Genomic DNA, 21,590 nt, shown 5'->3' with positions numbered 1-21,590 from the left:
CTCTCACCTCTTTAGTATTCTCTTTAGAGCCAATCTTCTTAAAAATCTCAGCTAAGAAATCATTGACTTTGGCCTTTGATGATTTTTCATCCTGAAGAGTTGAAAGACACAAGAAAGGACTGGTCGGTTAGATTGACGTTATTAATTAGGAACCAAAGGTTGGATAAGAACTGAAAATAGCTCAACATCCAGACCTTTCTGGTTGGTCCCTGCAGGTGACAAACACCAGTGCTGCAGGGTCTGCAGGAGCCCCACTCACACGCTGGGGTACTGACTGTCTCAGGTTTTCAACTAAACTGGAAGGGGAAGGATCTGGCCCATCCCTCCCTAAACAGAGCCCGCAGTGGATTGCCTTAGGCACAGAGAAGCCTTTCTCAGAAACAAGAAGCACATAGTTATGAACAGTTTATATCTGAAATTGTCAAGATGGAAATGGTTACAGCACCGCAGCAGGAGAGTGAGACTGGACCAGTTCCCTGAGCCTCTGGGACGAAGATCACTCCCGGGGAGCCTCACTTCCCTCAGTCTTTCAAGTCCGGACACTCACGATTCGAGATGCGCCTTTTTCCGTTTCCTTATCCGACTTGCTCCCGGTCTGGTCCATACTGTGCTTCATCATCCGGCAGAGGTGGGCCTCCAGCTCAGACTCGTTCTTGTTGTCAATCATGGTTAAATGATCTAAGATCTGAGGGAGACACACACACGTTCTGATGGCAGCAGTGCCAACTCCATGACGGCTCTCAGGTTCCCATGGCTATTCTCACTCACCTTGGGCCCTTTTAATTTGCATAAAGTGTGCAGCAGCGTCTTCAGGGTTCTTATGGGGAACTCACTCCTGCATTGCTTCAGCTTCTCTTTGGGGAAGACCTTCATGAACATGTGTATATCCAGAAGAATCCTGTCCAGGTTAATGCTGTTGATGGTGTCAGGCAACAGTCGAACCATTCTCCAGAGACACTATTTAAAAAAGAAAAAGTCAGAGGGAATGACTGAAGAACAAGGGTCATCTGTCACCAACCATCTTCTCTAAGCTCCCGGGATCACTTCTAAAAGATGTCAGGGATATAAATGTGGCACATGATATCCTTCAAGGGTGGCTGCTAAAAATGAACAGTTTTACTCACTTTAACCGTGTCACTGGCTAAAAAAGTGTGATAGGCCATCCATCTAATCATCTCAGACACTCCCCCTTCCCACTCCCTAGAGGTAGGGGCCTTACATAATAAGAAAAGGCGGAAATTCTCACTTGAGAGTAGGATAGTCATGTTCCTTACCCAAATCTAACCTGAGAAGACAAAATATTTTTCACTATTACAGTGAAAAATTATAGTACATTTGGAGTTTTTCCATTAAAGAGACCAAACTATTATTGGGCTATAGATATCTTTTCCCTCAAAAGAAACTATATTTCTTTTGATTCTATTTAAAAAATAGTTCTTCCTTTTCACTCTTCAAAGCCAGGAATTGGTTGGGCCTGAGTTAGGGGTATAAATGGAGGAAGGCAAAATGGAGACCAACTATATTTTTCTGGTGTGTCTTGATTTGAGTCTATATCTTAGCTCCAACTCCTCTTTCCCCACACTTCAATAAAGTTCTACATCTTTGAAAGAGATCAAATTATTTCAACTTTACCTTCATAACAAGCTCCGAGAATTTGGGAGAACTGGCTGTTGCCAGCAGGCTGTCTTGAAGCAAAACCAGCAGGGCACTAGGAAAAAAACCAACAAAACAGCATTAATAAGTTTGAAACCTTCATTCCAATTAAAATCAGTAACTGAAAGGCCAAGAGTAAATATTCTCTATCCACCTAATCAATTGAAATCCCATGGATTAAAAAACTGCCTTGACATTCAGTTATTAAGAAAATAAACATCAACTGTTTAAGCTTTGTAAATTACCACTTGATAAACGGTAAAGCTTGTCACTATTTTTCATTGTCACTGGTCACTGAAAGAGAAATGTACATATTCCAGAAAACTCCTGATATTCACTGGCTTACCGAGCTGTTATTAGTTGCTGCTGTTTAAGGCTGGAATGCCTTTGATTCTCGAGGAAAGAGTGTTAAATCGATTTTATTAGGCAAACCTAAAGTTAGCTGATCCAGTGCCTCTGTTTTCTCTGGGTAACGAAAGAGAGGCTGTTATAGCTGTGATACTGAGCACAGATATACCTCAGGATGTTGGTCTGGTCTGACTTCTCCAGAACCTTCACCACCAAGAGGTTCACAGAGCGGATCACCTGCTGTCCCTCCTCCAGATCTTCAATCCGAGAATCCAGCATTAAGGTGATGAGGCCGTGCATCAGGTCTTTCAGGACTCCAGTCGAGGCCTCCCGGGCAAGGCTCTCTATCTGAAACAGCTGTGCAATCATAATTGTTAGGGCAAGTTAAAGAAACATGGGTGGCTAGTCTAGTAAACTACTGTATTTTCAAAAATTCAGAGTATTAGAAAAAATAAAAATCACCACACTTCCCCAAACCTCCAATGATAGCCATAATTAATTGGTGTGCTTCCTTCCTGTTATAAGAGTATATTTGATGTGAGCAGTTACATGTGAAAAGCCAGCCAGGGCCCATCGTGCCCGATGAAGAAACTGGCAAGAAGCAGACTCCTAGGTAGTATGTGGTGAGCATTTACTGAGTAGCCTAAGAATGAGGTAAGCTGAAGTGTCATCCAACATCAGTGGGTATCACCTGTACATTTCTACAAATGATAGGACTCACTGGGACATTTGCACCAGCTCAGGCTCTAGAACCTGGGTGCGATGGGACTGAAGGGAAGCTTGTGATCTGCAGGTGTCCTTACCGAAATCATGTTGCCAATGATACAGCTGTACAACTTGATGATCTCATCCTTCTCCAATTTCTCATCTGCCATATGTGTGTTGTAGATGAGTCTTAGCTGCATGAACGTGGCTATCAGAAACTGATCAATATGGCCAGACATAGCTTCAGCTTTGTCTTCCTGTCTCAGGACCTCATCGATCTGGTAACAAAAACCCAAGATGTATTTTCCAAGCTTTATACTTCAAAGCAGCAGGAAGACACTACAAGGGATGTCTCTGTAATATTAGCAAAGTACTTCCAGTATCTTTACATATAAATAACCAGTCCTTAGGGATTCAATCATTCCAGGAATACTTACTAAACAAGATACTGCTAGGTGAATTATCTGCAGCTCCTGTTGGGTCTCACTGTCTAGTTCAGGGAATAATCCCTATGTTTAAATGTCTAATTTGTTAGAATGTTTTTATACCCAGTATCTCATTTAATCATTCCGACAGCGCTGAGAGGTAGACAGGCTGAGAGTTAAGACCTCCATTTACTGGGTGAAAAAAGCGAGGCCCAGAAAGACCAGACTACTTAGTTCAAACTCAAAACTCAGGTTTCCTACATCTTGATTCAGTGTTCTTTTTGATTTGATACACTGATCGTCACTAATGGTAAAATGTTACTATGGGAAAAACATTTATTTCCTATTCACTACTGTAAAAAGATCATTTTTTTATGATTACGTAATAACACCCTGAGACAATCATGCCGATCTTCAGTGATTCAGTGACCATCCTTCTGTGCAGGGCTGCAGAACCGCGCAAGTCGGGCGGGCGGGGTGGCGCAGCATTTATACTACAGACGACAATGTGAAGGGTGCCCCCTGGTGTTGACAAAGCCAATGGTCTGACTTTCATTTATCTCTTTATGCACGTATACCTTTAAGCACACAATATTATATTTTATATAACTAGGACTTTTCAATAATACTGCTTCAACACAGCTACTATAAAAAAAACCTTTTTGGGGGGGCTTGCTCTTTGGCCAAAGTACTTAACATTAACAACCTGGTATCCAGTCTTTCATGTTTATAGAATCATATACAACCACATATGCCCACATACACGGGGTCAAGGTTTAGGGCATCGTTTATTCGACGAGAGTTATATGAACTATACATAGTTTTCTGCATCTAGCTTTTCTAACTCAGCAGAAAATTACGAAAATCCCTGAAGCCAACAGGAATACAGGCATGCCTTGTTTTATTGCGCTTTGCTTTGCTGCACTTCACAGATGAAGGCAAGACACCCCACAAGCAAAAAGGTTATGACTCACTTTACGGTGACACTCCCTTTATTGCAGCAGTCTGTAACTGAGCCCACTACAGCTCTGAGGTTTGCCTGTAGTTCTGTTTTTAAAGGCTGAATAGTTCACATACACTTGTACCAAAATGTACTCAATTGCTCCTTTACCTACAAACTTTCAATGTGTTTCCAGTTTATTTTGTCCACTGTAAGTAATGTTACACCTTTGTGTATGTATCTTAATGTATTTGTTTTTATTTCTAAAAGAAAGAGTCTCGGGACTTCCGGCCAAGATGGAGGCTTAGACGGACACGCTAGGTCTCCCTCTACAACTAGAGAGGAATACAACTACTTCAAAACAAAGGATAACTAGAAATTCCAGAAAATAAAACTACACGGAAGTCCAACATATGAAGTTATAAACCAGCGGTGCCATTTGGGCAGGTAAGAGTTAAAGAGGGCAGTGCTGTTTGCGGTCGCACCCGGAGCAGCCGGTGGCGAGGAATCCCGGCTGCGCAAGCCCCTGGTGGTGCGCGACCCCGGCGAGGAGTCCCGGCTACGCAAGCCCCTGGCGGTGCGCGACTCCGGCGCTGGGGAGAGCGGCCGCCGCATCGCCTTGAACAGTGAGGCCCAGGGGGACGGGAGGACGGATCCCGGTCTCCTAGCTGAATAACTGTGTGAATCCATCTTGGACCCCCGCCCCCAAAGAAAGCACCACAGGGCTGCGAAATAGGTCGCGGACAGGCAGGCGCCGGTCGCTGATTTGTGACGCCAAACGGCGCCCGCCGGTCGCTGGGTCATTACGAGTACACAGGCACTGCCCCCGACAGCCGGCCCAAGAAAACAAAACGCATCTGTCAAAATGAGGCAGACAACTATAGAAATCCCGGTGGCACAGCTCACCAGGCAGCAGATAGAGAACCTGACAGATGAACAGATAAGAAACCTGTCAGAGGCTCAGTTCTGGGCCATTGTTATCAGGTGGCTTACAGAATTCACAAAAGAGCAGGAAAAAGATAAGAAAGAAGCGAAAAAATTTCATAACGAAAGGAACAAAACCGCATACGAGATAGAAGGTGAGAAAAAATCCAGAGTTCATTTCAACAAACTGGAATATGGAGAAGGAACAAGCAGTCAACCAATGCAGCGAGAGGAAATGGGAAGCAACAATGAGAGGATCAGAAACCTCTGGGACAGCTATAAAAGGCCCAACATAAGAATCATTGGTTTGCCAGAGAATGAGGAAGATGAACTAGAACTTGAAAAATTGAGTGAAAATATAATAAAGGAGAACTTCCCAGACTTGGGGAAGGGAATAGACTTGCAGGTCCAGGAAGCAAGGAGAGTTCCCAAGAGACTGGACCCAGGGAGAACCACTCCAAGACACATTATAATCAAAATGTCAAAAATTAAAGATAAAGAGAGAATCTTAAAAGCAGCAAGAGAGAAGAAAAGAATTATGTACAAAGGGGTCCCAATTAGACTATCAGCTGACTTCTCAAGGGAGACCCTGCAGGCAAGAAGGGACTGGCAAGAAATATTCAAAGTAATGAAAATCCAAAACCTACAACCACGAATACTCTATCCAGCGAAATTGTCATTCAGAATAGAAGGACAGAGAAAGTGTTTCCAGGACAAAATAAAACTGAAAGAGTTCATTAGATCCAAACCACTGTTATATGAGATATTAAAGGGACTGGTTTAAAAAAACAGAAGCTAGGGAGATGAAACAAAGGCAAACTAAACAGGCAACGAGAGTGGAAAAGGAACTGTGGGTACGGGATGCATATTGGAGGGAGGTCAACAGGGAGGGGGAATGGGGAAAGGGAGGGAGATGATATAGGAATTGGGGATCAAGGTAGGAGGGAATGGAATAGACGGAGAGAGGTTGGGAGGAACTGTATGCACAACTAATGGACATAATCTAAAAGGGGGGGACAACTGGAGGGAGGGGGGCCACCGGGTGGAGGGGAGCAGAGGGAAGGGAAATTGGCACAAATGTAATATTTTAATCAATAAAACACATTAAATCTGAAAAAAAAATAAATAAATAAAAGAAAGAGTCTCAAGAGTCTTGACATTTTAGTCTGAAGGATAAAGCATTTTAAATTATGGTATAATAGGTATTACTTTATTGCTTTCTTAAAGAGACACTAACACATTTACATTTCCTTTTCTTTTTAATTTTTATTGATTTTCAAGAGAGGAAGGTGGGGAGAGAAGGGGGTAGGGGGAGGGATTTGTTGTTCCACTTATTTATGCATTTGTTGCTTGATTCTTATGCGTCCTGACTAGGGACCGAACACACAACCTTGGTGTATTGGTAGGACACTAACCAACTGAGCTACCTGGACAGACACATTTCTACTTCTAATGTATCAGTATTGTTTTTCTCCAGCATATCTGCTGTATGTGTTATATTGTAAACATCTCCACTTGTTTCTAGTTTCCACAGGGTTACATGTTTGTTGTCTTGTTTTTCTAAAATCTCTACATCTATGGTTGGTTCCTTCCACATTTTGACACATATTTTTGCTCTCTAATCAGGCTAGCAGGGTATTTATTTATTTATCTATTTACTTCAAGAACCAACTTTCATTTCATTTTCATTTTTAAAAAATATTTTCTTATTTATTGATTTTAGGGGGAGAGAGAGAGAAAGAGAGAGAAAAGACATTGATCTGTTGTCCCACCCATTCATGACTGACTCCCATGTGCCCTGACCAGGGATCGAACCCACAACCCTGGTGCATCGGGATAACACTAACCAGCTGAGCTACCTGGCCAGAGCTCAAGAACCAGCTTTTAGATTTATTATTTTAAAATTCCATTTCATGAATTTCAGCTTTATTCTTTCTTTAAAATTCATTTTATTTTTTACTAATTTTCTATATTTTAGCCTTTCTTCAGTAATAAATGCATTTCAGGCAATATGTTTCTGAGTCCAGTAGTTTCAGTGCAGTTTTAAAGTGAATGCTTTCCTATTTACTATTAAGAGTTTTGATATTTTTTCTTTCTTAAATCAAGCATTGTGATATTAATATTATTTATTAAACATTTTGTTGGATTTTCACTCTCATAACAGTGCATTTGGTGCACAAAACTTTTTAAGTTTGAAGTTCAATTTAATTATTTTTTGTTTTGCTGTGCTCTGGGTGTCATAGCCAAGAAATCACTGCCAAATCCAGTACGATGCAATTATTCCCCTATGTTTTCTTCTAAGAGTTATAGTTTGGGCTCTTATGTTTCTCTCTTTGATCCATTTGGAGTTCATTTTTGTACATGATTAGAGTCCAACTTCATCCCTTTGCGGGTGGATAAACATTTTTCCCAGCGCCAATTGTGGAAAAGACTGTCCTTCCACCACTGAATGGTTTTCTCACTCATGTCACCCAGACCACTGATCTAATTTCTGCAGTGATCGTCCTCTCCTTCTGTCCATCTACTCAATTTTAAAGTTCTATAATGATGCCTTTTTCTTTCTTTTTTTCTTGAAAGAATCTGCGTGTAATAATAAATTCACCTTAAGTACTCTTCCCACATCTCCCTCCCCTCCCCTCCCCTCATGGTCATCTTCTCTCTTTCAGCAGTTTCATTTGCCCAGGACATTCAGGTCTGGTAATTTTTTATTTGTCTATCCAGCCATAACATAGTGTGTTATGTTTTTATTCTTTACCTCTTCAGGATTCTCTTGGGTCTGCCTTCTGACAGCCCTCGACAACGGCAATCTGAGAACGGGGACGCAGCAGTTTCTGCCCTTGTAGGGCTGTGGTACACCAGCTGGTGAGCTGTCGGGCATATGGCAAGGCACCAGGAGCAGGCATTTCTGCTCTTTGTTCGCTGAATATGCAAAAGCCAGAGCCTCGTCAGCCTCAAAAAGTGGTTTTGTCCTTTTGTTTGGCTTCCTGATGTTTCCCGGGGGCCAGGGGCACACCAGGCTCTCCTGTGACACTCACACAGGCCACCGTTACTCGTCCTTTAGGGCGTCTACCCATCTCCACAGATGAAGGAAGAGCTCTCAGCAGGATTTCGGGTGTTTTGATCCTCTTCCCTGGGCTCTGCACTGTTGAACCTCAGGTTTTCCTTAGGCCCATCTGGGGAAAAGCTTTGTACTTACATTAAGATAGAACTTGACACTTGGCTTACATACTTCAGACACTACCTACCTGAGCCAGTAGCTCTCTGCTCAGAAAAAGCAGATGGGTTTGGATTAAAGTTGACAGAGAAAGGCAACAAGGGATGCTATGCATTCAAGTCACTATTTTCCAGAATCTTCTCCGTTTGTTTTTCTCCCCAAATCAAAACTGTTAATAGGAGACATTGTCACACAACAGCAAACTAAGATGCCCAGTTCTGCCCTTCTGTTTCTAACCTGTCTTCATGGGTCTGTCTAATGGGCTGTTCAAACTTAACACAGCAAAGACAGAGCTCTTGATTTCCAACACCTCAAGCCTGCTCTTCCCCTAGCCTTCCTCATCTCAGTACACAGAGCCACCATCCACCCAGTTGCTCAAGCCAAAAACCAGGAAGATGACTCTTGTTTCCTCTCTTCCCTTACATTTCATATCCAATCTATCACCAAGTCCTATGGACTCTAACCCTGAAATGTTAGTAGTAAAGAAGCCTTTTAAAATCCAAAATCATTTGAGAGTAAGTTGTCAATCTGATGCTCCATGCCCCTGTGATACTTAAGTGTATATTTCTTCATAACAAGGACATTCTCCTTCATAATCATGAGACAACAATCAAAATTGGGAAATTAATATTGACATGACTGGGTGGAGAGGGTATAAGAGGACTAAACGGTAATGGAAAAAATATAATTAAGATTAAATAAAAAACATATTGACATGATTACCATCTAATCCTCAGGCGCCATTCCATTTTCTCCAATTGCCCTGATTATGTTTATGGCTTAAAGGTCATGAACTGCATTGAATTGTCTTGTCTCTTAGTCTCTCTTCAGTCTAGACCAGTCCTCAGTCTTCCCTTGATTTTCTTGAACTTGACACTTTATAAAATATCCCTTAATCTATATATTTCTGATGTTTCCTCATGATTAAATGACATTATGAATGTCAGCAAAGTAATGGTGAATTCTTACTGGATCCTCTCAGGTGGCACAAGATTTCATCTTGTATTATTTATATTCATTTTGATCATTTGGTTAAGGTATTATCTGCCAGGCTTCTGTACTGTCAAATTACTCTCAGTATTTTGTATTTTAGTATATTTTGCATTTTTTTGTCTTTTGCATTAAAAAAAAAATCCTGATGGGAATATATGTTTTACTGATTTTAGAGAGGAAGAGGAAGGAGGAGAGAGGGGAAGAGGGGAAGAGGGACAGAGAGAGAGAAAGGGAGAAAGAGAGATGAGAGCAAGAGAAGAAGAGAGCAAAAAACATCAATGTGAGAGAGAAACATTGATCGGTTGCTTCCCATACACCCCTCCTCACCACACCAGGGACTGAACCTGTAAACAAGGTATGTGCCCTCACCAGGAATTGAACTCGTACCTTTCGGTGCACAGGACGACACTCCCTCCAACTGACTCTCCAGCTAGGGCTATGTCTTTTGCATTTTGTGGGGAGGTACTATTGAACTATATAAATATCCCATGTCTCTTCAAATTTTTAATTTATATGTGAATGGATTTGTGGTTTCCTATTTTACTAAATTTTATTGAATCCAACAAACTTACTCAATTTTATTCAGTTTGTTGGGTTATAAGTCATCACTATCTCCATTTATTTTGATGCTGAAACTGTCCCTGTTCAGAGAGTCTGTTCCAGTTGCCCTCTGGGTACTTCTGATATGCCCCTATCATTCTTTGAGCCCACCCTTGCTGTCTGGCATAAGATGTTTCAGGATCATCTTGTACTTCCCTTGGAATCAGCCACTTCTCCAAGGGGCTCTCATTCCTTTTAGCAGAAAATAGTATAAAGAAGATTTGGGGGTGCTCATTGCTGCAGGGGGAATGTTGTTCTCAGGTCCTCTCAGTGCCAAGAGCTAGTGAATTTATGTATATTATTTATAACATACATTTATACCACATGCATACACCCACACATACATTTACACTGATATTTACTTCTACATATACATATTGGAAACCATGAGTCCATACTAATGTATTTATTTCTGGTCCAACACAAGAGTTCATTCTGTCTGCTTTCCTCCCGTATTTGTTTTGCTGTTCTCAGACACTAAGAAACTCGGCCAATCCCTTTGTATGTAATCAATCTCCCATTTCTGCCATCAGCCCTCCCCCATGCAGGTGCCAGCTTCTGCTTCGGATCTGACTCCCCATTCTGAGCCACGTTCATGCTGCCCTGCCTCCCTCCCCCGGCGTGGGGATCTACCACCATGCCAGTTAGGCTGCCTGCGTGGACATCCTCGTCACTGGCTTGGGCTCTGACTCCCAGCTCTGCATCACCCCTCCTCGTAGGCCTTGGGTTCTGAGACCATCACGCTGGGCCACTATGGCCCCACTTCCACTCCCCGGCCACCAGGTAGGTGCCTACCTTGCTCTATCCATCTACTGGCTTTAGAACTGGACTGTTAGGGAAGGGAAGCAGAGGAAGCAGAGAATGATTTTTTAAAAAACATGTTGCTTCTTTACTTAAAATTATCTGATGATTTCTCATCTCATTTAGAATAAAATCCAAACACCTTACCCTGGAGCTTAAAAAAAAAATTTTTTTTAAATCCTCACCTGAAGACATTCTTTCATTGCTTTTAGAGAAGAGAGGGAGAAACATTATCAGTTGCCTTCTCGTATGCGCCCCAACCAGGGATAAAACCCCACAATGTGGGAAAGTTCCCTGACCAGGAATCAAACTCACAACCTTTCAGTCTATGGACAACATTCCAATTAACTGAACCATACTGGCTAGGGCCCCTGGGGCTTTTGAAGCTCTCCATGATCTGGTTTCATTCTGCACCATTCTCTCCCTTGCCCACTAGGTTGTGAGCACAAGGGCTTTGGATTGTTTCCCTGAACACACTGAATTCATTCCCACCCTAGAGCCTTTGTACTAGCTGTTCCCTCTGCTTGAATCCCTGACCACCAATCTAAGTAACTACTCAGTTCCTTTCTCCAATCAACCCATCTGAGTTATATTTACAGTAGTAACTATTCTCTGATACTTTTTAAATTACTTATTTGTCTCTGTACATTAAAATCTAAGTAAGTTGACCTGGCTGGTGTGGCTCAGTGGATTGAGCGCCAGCCTGTGAACCAAAATGTCACTGGTTCGATTAACAGTCAGGGAACATGTCTGGGTTGAGGGCCAGGTCCCCTGTTGGGGATGTGCAAGAGGCAACTACACATTGATGTTTCTCTTTCTTTCTCCCTCCCTTCCCCTCTCCCTAAAAATAAATAAATAAAATCTTAAAGAAAGAAATATATATATAAATATAAGCTCTCCGAGAACTGGTCCCTACTTACTCACTGCGGGATCTCCAGCCTCTGCTGAATGACTGCAACTACAAAGAGCAAGGCTCTGTAAGAGCTGTATCCTGTGACGCAAGGGATGACTGAGGGCTCCCTGTGTACTTGTTTCATCAGCACGGTACCGCATGCTGCCTGCCTCCCGAAATACTGTAGCCAGTATGCAGCCATCACTCCTATAACGTTTATATCCACCAGCGGGATCACTGTCATGGCCAATACCCCCATTACCTGTGTCAGAGCTTGGATGCTTGTGTTGATGTCACCACTGGCTACTTGGGAGATGATGAAATTGATTGTGGATGCTGTGTTACTGTGCATGTCATCAAAGTGTGGAGAAACAGCCCGGATCCTAGAGAGCAGAGCAGAGGGAAAAAGTCAATCTTTATTATAAGCTATCCCAGTAAGTTGAAATTATGCAATTTCCCACTTGATACAGGACTTAGTAAAGAATTGCTAACAGCCAGGTAGTTAATCAGTTCTAAAAAGTTCTAACTGCATAGAGACAGCTCTTTTCACACATGCACTGAGGACTATGAACTGCTTATCCTTAAACGAAAGAGGTTAACTCACTTGGGTTCAGGAATCAGGACTGGTTCAAAAATGTCATCCAGTTTGTGCTGCACCAGTTCTGGCATCTCACACCGGACTGTCCCATTGTCATTCTCAATCTCATCGAGATCCAGCTGGAATTCTCGGCGCACCATCTGGGCTGCCTCAGGGTGCCCACTCATGCTCCGAGCTTGGCTAAGGAAGCAAACAGAGGCCCCTGAACTAAAAGAGACTTCTTAACCAAAGGGCAAGAGCAGCACTGCCAGTTGCCCCAAAGCTTCAAGACAGATGTTCAACTTCTGGTTTCAGCCCCCCTGAATGACTTAAGTCTGAGTCTGAGCAAGTGCCTTCAATGGGCAACAACCCTGGTTCATGAAGATTCTGAGAGCAGAGAACTTTACTTGCTACTTCCAGTACCTGCCAAGTTTTAAGTATTCTTTCCAGTTCACTAAAGCCAACAAACCTTGTACTGCTATGCCAGATGGGGCAGAAAGTAATTAATAAAAGTACACTTACATTGACTTACTACTTCTGGCGAGAATTTAAGAAAAATCTGGACTGGCTGGTTCTTTTGTACCAAATGAACCAGTGTTTAAGTTTTTCTAATCATAAGCATCATTCCAAGTAATAGACATTCAAAGATGCAAAATTTAAATTTGTCAAAATATACTCATGATACAACCCAAAACAGAGCTGTCTACCTTAAAAAGCATTATTTTGAGTCCCTAAGCCCATTCTTAGTTGCAGCCATTTTACTTAGCCTTATCTCAAGACCAGGAACCTGAGCAGGACCAAATATATAGCACACGGAAGAAGGTGAACCAATATTTTTAGGCACATGACATTAAGCTGCCACTCTGCTAGCCAGTGCACTTCCATGGAAGGCTGGACCTGTGGGATACTTAGGAACACCCTTTCCCCTGGTTATAAATTCTAAGCCAATCACCCTCCAGAGGGGATGAATCCAAGTCAGAAGTTAGAAAGATATAAGAGCCCTGCTAACAAGAAATTAGCAGGCAGTACTTACATCCTATAAGTGCGATACATAATTCTGTCCACGGAAAAGCAGTGAAAGAAGGCACAAGACTATTTAGAAGTGGTTTTGAGACAAAGACAAAGACAAAGACAATGAAGACTGAAGGGTTGAACATTTGGTTACAAGACATTTACCCAGACACTGTGTCATGCATGATAATGGCTACAAGAACTCAAGATTATGTTTCAGAATAAGCTTTGAGCACACAAGGCAAAGCCCACAGAGATGCTCTCAGACAACTATCTCCATCCACATACTTGAGTTTGGAGGACATGTCCTCAGCTGGTCCCTTGCGCAGCATGTTGGCATTGGAGCTCATGCTCTGCGTGCGCTGGGGTTTCTCTTCCACCTGTTTCATCGGTGCAGCAGATGGCCTCTTCGCTGACCGCTTAATCCTCTCCTCAAGCATGCTCATATCCTTTTCAGAAAGCTGTAAAAAGAGGCCAAATTTAATTTATTAGCATGGTCCTCTACTACAATATGAGGAAAATAAAAAACCTAATTAATTGGAAAACTCAAGAATACCCACTTTCATATTGAAGCAAATAGAATCTGCTATGTTAAGATATGTATGTATTTACTTGCAAAACACTATCTACATTTTATTTATTTATTTATTTTAAATGATTTATTTATTTTTAGAGAGAGGGGAAGGAAGGGAGAGAGAGGTCGGGGAGAGACACATTGAGGTGAAAGGGAAACATTGATCAGTCGCCTCTCATCTGCACCTCAACTGGAGACCAGACCCAAAACTCATGTATGTGTCCTGACCAGGAATCAAACCGGTGACCGTTCGCTTTGTGGAACGACACCCAACCAACTGAGCCACACTGGTCAGGGCACTATCTACATTTTTAAATCAACAACTGTTAAAATCTCCCTTGCTATAATAACAGAACATACGAAAGAAGGACAGGATGCAAAAGGAAGGCTATTAATAACTACAAATAAAAAGATCAAAGATTAAATGAAGCATCTTCATTTTTGCTGTGTCACCACTAGCTGGCTGTGTGACTATGGGCGGGAAGCTTTTGGTCCTCTGTGAAATTCCCATCTGCTTTCTCTCCTTCACTGGCCTATAGTGAGGATTTCATTAGACTAATACAAGTAAAAATATATAAGCACAATATAAATATCTGTGATACTAAGAGGTACTTGGAGTGAAGAACTGAGGTCCAGCCACATTAGTGACTGGCTCAGAGGAAGTAAGGAGTTGGAAGCAGAACTCTGCCTCATGGTTGTAGCTCAGGACCTAATGTGACAGGTACCAGTATCACATTATACACAAGTTAACTAAAAACTAAATACATTAAAATTCACAGAGCAGATTGTCAGGTAGAATTTAAATTCCAGACTAGCTCAGATGTCTTGATTCAAAAATAACTCATTTCGAAAGCAAACTGCTACAAATAGAATGCTCAGAAAAGAAAATCCGATTTCCAGTCAAACACAGCCTAAATGTCCTACAATAATCAGACACCCTCCAGGGTTTATCTGGATTCTAAGACGCATTGATAGATTTAGTTCAACAAAAAGTGGTAAAGCCTGCCCTGTCTTGTGTGGCTCAGTGGACTGAGCACCAGCCTGAGAAGGGAAAGGTCTCTGGTTCCATTCCCAGTCAGGGCACATGCCTGGGTTGTGGGCCAGGTCCCCAGCTGGGGGCATGTGAGAGGCAACCGATCAATGTATCTCTCGCACATTGATGTTTCTCTCCTTCTCTTTCTCCCTCCCTTCTCTTCTCTCTAAAACTAAAATAAATAAAAATTTTTTAAAAAGTAGTAAAAACTTAGCTAGAGTTGAGACGGCATGAAAACTGACACCTAAGTAGTTCCGCAATTCACAACATGCTGACAATATTCAGAGAAAAGCTACTCACAGTTCCGATAAGTTTGAACACCTGATCCCCATGCACATTGTACACTGTGACGATGGTGTTGAGGGCGGCGTTGCGCACCGCGTTGTCTCGGTCTCCTATGTGGATCGCGATCTCCTTTAAGGCTTTCCCTGGGGTTGGCTGGCAAACGTTCATGCCGTAGGACTCAACGAGACAGCCCAGTTCCTCCAGGCACTCTGACGAGAGAGAAAAGCGAGGTTAAGGACACTCAGTACACATCTGGCATGGAGACCTGTCTGTACCAGATGCGTTCCTCTCGGCATGAATTAAGGACTAAAACCTTATCCTGGCTGTGCCTGTAATTTCTCCTCATTTACTCTCTTCTTATAAAACACACAATAAAACAACGGTGTTAAAGCAAGTGCTTCTGGAGGAAAGGGATGCCTGTGAGTCAGATGGCCCCTGTGCACTTGATTTTGTCACCAGGGTGTTACTGAGTAGTGCCCATATCGCCTGATACTGTGGCCCCACCAGTGTGCAACTCATCACTCTCACAGTGCAGATACGGAGGTTGGAATCAACCACACGGACACTGAAAACATTTCCCTGTTTAACTATAAGTTATTTTTCTTAGAGGTTGCTGCTACACAGACTCATGCCTCAATTTAAATTGTTGCTTCACCTGCTCTCTGCTTTGAGTTTTTGGATTTGGTTCCTTCCATGATGAAGGGGAACATCTTGCTGGCTGGGTAGACAAGGCACATCCGGTTCAGGATGGCACGGACATCTTTACGAATGACATCCTTTGGCTCTCCAACCTAGCAACATAATGATTAAGTGAGCCGTTTTTCAAACAGTGAAGGTTCCCCCGTCCCCCATATGGGTCACTAGATCTTAAAAGAATAGGGACATGGAAATGAGCGGTGGAAGTTATATCATATAATAAACAGAAAGCGACAGGGAATCAAGTACAGGATCTGAACTCAGTGGAAACTTGAGGAGTCACCCAGAGGAGAAAAGCACACTACCTTTAGGATGAGATAGGGGATGAAGGAAGATGCCTCATTTTCAGTCAGATGGTACTCTTCCTCACTTAGCAGGGTGAAGAGTAATTTTAAATACTCTAGGGCTTTCATTAGGACGCTTGTATTGGTATCAAAAAACCGCAGGGTAAGCCACTTCAAAATAAGATCCAGGCAACCGACGACACCGTCTTTTTCACTCTCCAAGTGCTTAAAACAAAACAAAACAAAAGCCCCACAACAAATAAGACTGCATAAACCTTTAAGTTCTATTATTAGGCAACTACCTCTTAAATTTTACTCAAGTCCAGAAAATAAAACTGATAAATTTGTAAGCCTCCATTTAAGACCTAAAATTATAAACGTACGGTAATTTTTTTTCTATCAAATAATACAACAGCTCTAAAAATAGAGCATAATGTATTCCAGCTCCTTCTCAAGTCATGCAAACTTCTGACTATGCCACAGGGCTCAGCGTTTCCACATGTATCAGACAAATGCATGTTTATTTATTGCAAACTTACATCGACCATGACAGCAAGGGCTTTGTTATGGTGCTGAAAGTCTGAGTGGAACATCTCATCTTGTAACCATTTAGCCACACAGCTGGACATCTGAGTCTTTAGTTGCTCAATGTATTCATCCCTTGGAGTAGTAAAATTCCACTTCAGCACCTGAAAATAACCAGTGAAAAGGGGCTGTAACATGTTCAACTGAAATGAGGTAGAGAACTCTATTTAAAGCAGCTGTAGGATTCCACTTAATAGAATATTTTAAAATTTAACAAGGTTAATTTGTAATTAAATATGAATGAAAATGTCTTCTGAAGCTGTCATACCTCTGGAAGCTTAACTCTGAAAATCATCTAGGAATAGAATTTTTGACAATTCTTATTTTCTAGAAGAGTCAGTGTTCTATTATTATATAACATGGTGGACCCTGTTGGTACAACTTTAATAAAGGGAAAAACTGGAATATCAAAAATTTAAAGGTATACACTTTTCTAGGAATTTAATATAGATATATTCACACATGTGCACAAAGACCACCTTCAGAAATGCTTATGGCAATACAGTTTACAATAATGAAAGGCTAGAATGTTCAATATAGTGAGCTGGGAATAAAGGAAGGCACATACATATGCTACACCAATAAAAAGAATAAATGCATATATGCATGCAGATATGATCTTTAAGATATTTCAAATATTATTAAAAGAAAAGAGATATAGAAACCAGGTCAAGACACAACAAAGAAAGAAAACTACAGGCCAATATCACTGATAAACATAGATGCTAAAATCCTCAATAAAATATTGGCAAACAGGATCCAGCAATACATCAAAAAGATCATATATCATGATCAAGTGGGCTTCATTCCAGGGATGCAAGTATGGTTTAATATTTGCAAATCAATAAGTATAATACATCACCTAAACAAAATGGAAGACAAAAATCACATGATCATATCAATAGATGCAGAAAAAGCATCTGATAAAGTACAACACCCATTTATGATGAAAACACTCAGCAAAATGGGAATAGAGGGAGCATACCTTAACATAATTAAGGCTATATATGAGAAGCCTGAGGCCAACATCATACTCAATGGACAAAAACTAAAAGCATTCCCCCTGAATTCAGGAACTAGACAAGGCTGTCCACTCTCTCCACTCCTATTCAACATAGTGTTGGAAGTCCTAGCCACAGCAATCAGACAAGAAAAAGAAATAAAAGGCATCCAAATTGGGAAAGAGGAAGTAAAACTTTCATTATATGCAGATGACATGATAGTGTACCTAGAAAACCCTATAAACTCCACTAAAAGACTACTCGATATAATAAGTGAATTTGGCAAAATAGCAGGGTACAAAATAAATATACAGAAATCTAAGGCATTTCTGTACACCAACAATAAAATAGCAGAGACAGAGACAAAAAAGAAAATACCATTTACTATAGCAACAAGAAAAATAAAGTACCTAGGAGTAAACTTAACCAAAGAGATAAAAGACCTGTACTCTGAAAATTACATAACATTGAAGAAAGAAATTAAGGAAGATACAAATAAATGGAAGCAAATACCATGTTCTTGGATGGGAAGAATCAACATCATCAAAATGGCCATACTACCCAAAGCAATTTACAGATTCAATGCAATCCCTATTAAAATACCAATGACATATTTCACTGACCTAGAACAAATACTCCAAAAATTCATATGGAACCAAAAAAGACCCCGAATAGCAAAAGCAATCTCGAAACAGAAGAACACAGCAGGGGGAATCACGATACCAGACATCAAACAATACTACAAAGCCACTGTGATCAAAACAGTCTGGTACTGGCATAAGAACAGACATATAGATCAATGGAACAGAATTGAAAGCCCAGAAATAAACCCAGGCCTCTATGGTCAACTAATCTTTGATAAAGGAGGAAGGAACATAAAATGGAGTGAGAAGAGCCTCTTTAACAAATGTGCTGGGAGAACTGGATAGGGCTGCAAAAAAATGAAACTAGACTACCAACTTACACCACACATGAGAATAAACTCAAGATGGATCAAAGACTTAAATGTAAGCCATGATACCATAGAAGTCCTAGAGGAAAACATAGGCAAGAAAATATCAGATATCTCACATAACAATTTCTTCACGGATACATCTCCTAAAGCAAGAGAAATAAAGGAAAAAATAAATAAATGGGATTACATCAAACTAAAGAGTTTTTGCTCAGCAAAAGAAAACATCAGCAAGATGAAAAGGAAACCAACCATATGGGAAAACATATTTGCCAATGACATTACAGACAGGGGACTGATTTCCAAAATATATAAAGAGCTTATACGACTCAACATCAAGAAAACAAACAACCCAATTAAAAAATGGGCAAAGGACCTGAACAAACACTTCTCCGAAGAGGATATACAGAAGGTCCATAGACACATGAAAAAATGCTCAACATCATTAGCCATCAGGGAGATGCAAATAAAAACCACAATGAGATACCATTTTACACTAGTCAGAATGGCCATCATCAACAAATCAACAAACAACAAGTGCTGGCGAGGATGTGGAGAAACGGGAACCCTGGTGCACTGTTGGTGGGAATACAGACTGGTGCAGCCACTATAGAAAACAGTACGGAATTACCTCAAAAGATTCAAAATGGAACTGCCTTTTGAACCACCGACTCCACTACTAGGATTATACCCGAAGAATCTTGAAACACCAATTCAAAAGAACTTATGCACCCCTATGTTCATTGCAGCACTGTTTACAATAGCTAAGTGCTGGAAACAGTCTAAGTGCCCATCTGTAGATGAGTGGATCAAAAAACTGTGGCACATTTACACAATGGAATACTATGTAGCAGAAAGAAAGAAGGAACTCCTGCCATTTGCAACAACATGGATGGAACTAGAGAGAATTATGCTTAGTGAAATAAGCCAGGCAAAGAAAGAAAAATACCATATGATATCACCTAATACAGGAAACTAAAGAACAACACAAACAAAGGAACTAAATAGAACAAAGAGCAGAATAGCAGTCAATAGGGGGGAGGGGGGAGGGAGAGAAGGGGGATAAGTAAGGGAAGGGTTTAGTCAAGGAACGTGCATAAATGACTCATGGACATGGACAACGGGGAGGGATATGATTGCGGGAGAGGGGGTGGGTTGGGTGGGGGAGAGAAATTGGGGGAAAGGGGGACAACTGTAATTGAAAAACCAAAAATAAAAAAAAAATAAAAAATAAAAAATAAATTACAAGGAAAAAAAAAATTAAAAAAAAAAAAAGAGATATAGAACGAAGGGTATGGCATGCTCCCATTTGTGCAAAAGGAGGGCTATATATTTATACATTTACAATTGTATAGGTATGGGATATTAATATTTCTGGAGTAATTTACAAAAAAACTGGTAATAATATCTTCCCTGTGGAGGGAGACTGGACTGGGAGACATGCTTTTTATACTACACTCTGCAGTTTTTGTACTGCTTGAATTAAAAAAAACAAAACAAAACAAAAACCCAAAACAGCTCTGGCTGGTGTGGTTCAGTGGATTGAGCACCAGCCAGAGAACTGAAAGGTTGTCGGTTCAATTCCCAGTTAGGGAACATGCCTGGGTTACAGGCCAGGTCCCTAGTTGGGGGTGTGCAAGAGGCAACCAATCAATGTTGCTCTAGCACATCAATGTTTCTATCCCTCTCTTTCTTCCTCCTTTCTCCTCTCTCTAAAAATAAATAAAAATCTTAAAAACAAAAAACAAAAAATAATGTATATATTAAAAATAATGTTTTAAACTATCTAACAAAACTAGAATAACATCAAAAGAGGAATGACTGAACTAGCCATATATAGTCACCAGTCTGTCTTTTAAGGTACAAGGTACAAGAAGATTAAAGTCTACTACATATGTCTAATTGATAAAAATCAATGAATACTTTCCATTCTTTGATTCTAAAAGTTAAAACAACAACTTCTTTCTATTTGGAGGAACAGTAGGCAATAGCTCCATTCTAGTCTCTTTTGTAGGAATTGATGCTCCTATAGTCTTATAGAAACAACATATAATTTATAAACAAAAGATTTAGTTTATTAGATATGAATTTCAGATAGCAAAATTATTCTTGAAGAAAACAAAACAAAAACAAGCAAAAAACCCCTGAGGAGTCTTATTCCTTCCTTACCTTTAATCCCTTTTCATCTTTCATTCTTTGCTCTTTTCCATTTGGAACAACGATGAAAATAGGACCAGATTTGTCTTCATCCTCCTTTAAGCTAGTTTTGCTCGGCACTTTCTTTCCTTGTGCGCTCTACAGCCACGGTTCAGGGAACACTGGTTAGACAGGCTGCTGCTCCTTGGGAGTAGCGTTGCTGCCCCGTAAAGGGCACTACACAAACCAGAGACCCCTCCCCTTATTATATTCCACATGAAAGAAACAGGTGAACCATAGAACCTTGCATATATTATGTTTTTGTACAGGGTTCCTAGACATGTTTTTAATAACATGCTTGCATGCTGTTGGTTGGTCCTCGGACTGGCATGTATTAAATAACAGAGTCAGAAAAGCTCTGTCATCTGTCACTGGTTTGGGTCACAGAATACTTTTATTTATCAGATAGTTCGGTTCTTTCTTGAAACCTTCACACGATTTATAGCTTTCCATATTAATGACGCTTTGGATGGCTGTCACACGTTTCACCTCACTTAGCTAAGAAAGCTTTTCTGTTTCTCTCCATATAAAATACATCTCTATCATAGAATTATAACTAGAGACCCTTTAAACCTGTTTCTAGAGAAAAGTTGCTAGAAACATTTTAAATATGTAAGTTACTACAGTGGTTTTTAAAAATAATCCAAGTTGTAGAATCTTTATATCAGATTGAAAGAAAATAACGAACACTCAGTATATATGGTTAAGATAATATTTGGATTTCACTGCTGGAACCACTATTATTACAAATGTAGCAAGAGTCAACTATTTCTAGAAGGTCAAATTTTTTCTATTTCTAACATTAAAATCATTTAGTCAAAACAAATATGAGGTCATTTATGTGAAACTGCTTTATAACTGTGGAAGACTGGCATAAGAAGTATGGCATTAAGAACTGAGT

General features: G+C 40.7%; 1 protein-coding gene and 1 non-coding gene across 5 annotated transcripts in view; both read right to left on the bottom strand.

Annotated features, from left to right (window-relative positions):
- CKAP5 (cytoskeleton associated protein 5) overlaps positions 1–21,590 on the bottom strand; it is an 84,003-nt gene that overhangs the window by 3,771 nt on the left and 58,642 nt on the right. For all 4 annotated transcript variants that reach the window (XM_090261798.1, XM_090261809.1, XM_090261804.1 and 1 more), the window contains exons 28-41: positions 20,663–20,788; positions 16,495–16,644; positions 15,977–16,180; positions 15,631–15,766; positions 14,991–15,184; positions 13,372–13,544; positions 12,100–12,273; positions 11,758–11,878; positions 2,805–2,984; positions 2,171–2,358; positions 1,633–1,708; positions 769–957; positions 548–685; positions 8–91 (exon numbers count right to left, since the gene is read on the bottom strand). In XM_090261798.1, coding sequence (XP_090117924.1) covers positions 8–91; positions 548–685; positions 769–957; positions 1,633–1,708; positions 2,171–2,358; positions 2,805–2,984; positions 11,758–11,878; positions 12,100–12,273; positions 13,372–13,544; positions 14,991–15,184; positions 15,631–15,766; positions 15,977–16,180; positions 16,495–16,644; positions 20,663–20,788 — 2,133 coding nt within the window. The remainder of the gene's footprint in view (positions 1–7; positions 92–547; positions 686–768; positions 958–1,632; positions 1,709–2,170; positions 2,359–2,804; positions 2,985–11,757; positions 11,879–12,099; positions 12,274–13,371; positions 13,545–14,990; positions 15,185–15,630; positions 15,767–15,976; positions 16,181–16,494; positions 16,645–20,662; positions 20,789–21,590) is intronic.
- Positions 15,394–15,504, bottom strand: LOC150017893 (small nucleolar RNA SNORD67). Its single transcript, XR_016509562.1, has one exon. It is a non-coding gene; the product is annotated as a small nucleolar RNA SNORD67 (small nucleolar RNA).

The sequence above is a fragment of the Furipterus horrens genome, unplaced genomic scaffold (assembly GCF_987537825.1).
Source record: "Furipterus horrens unplaced genomic scaffold, mFurHor1.1.pri manual_scaffold_2, whole genome shotgun sequence".
NCBI lineage: Eukaryota > Metazoa > Chordata > Mammalia > Chiroptera > Furipteridae > Furipterus > Furipterus horrens.
Note: the sequence above shows the minus strand (reverse complement) of the source record. Positions and strands in the feature narration are given on the sequence as shown.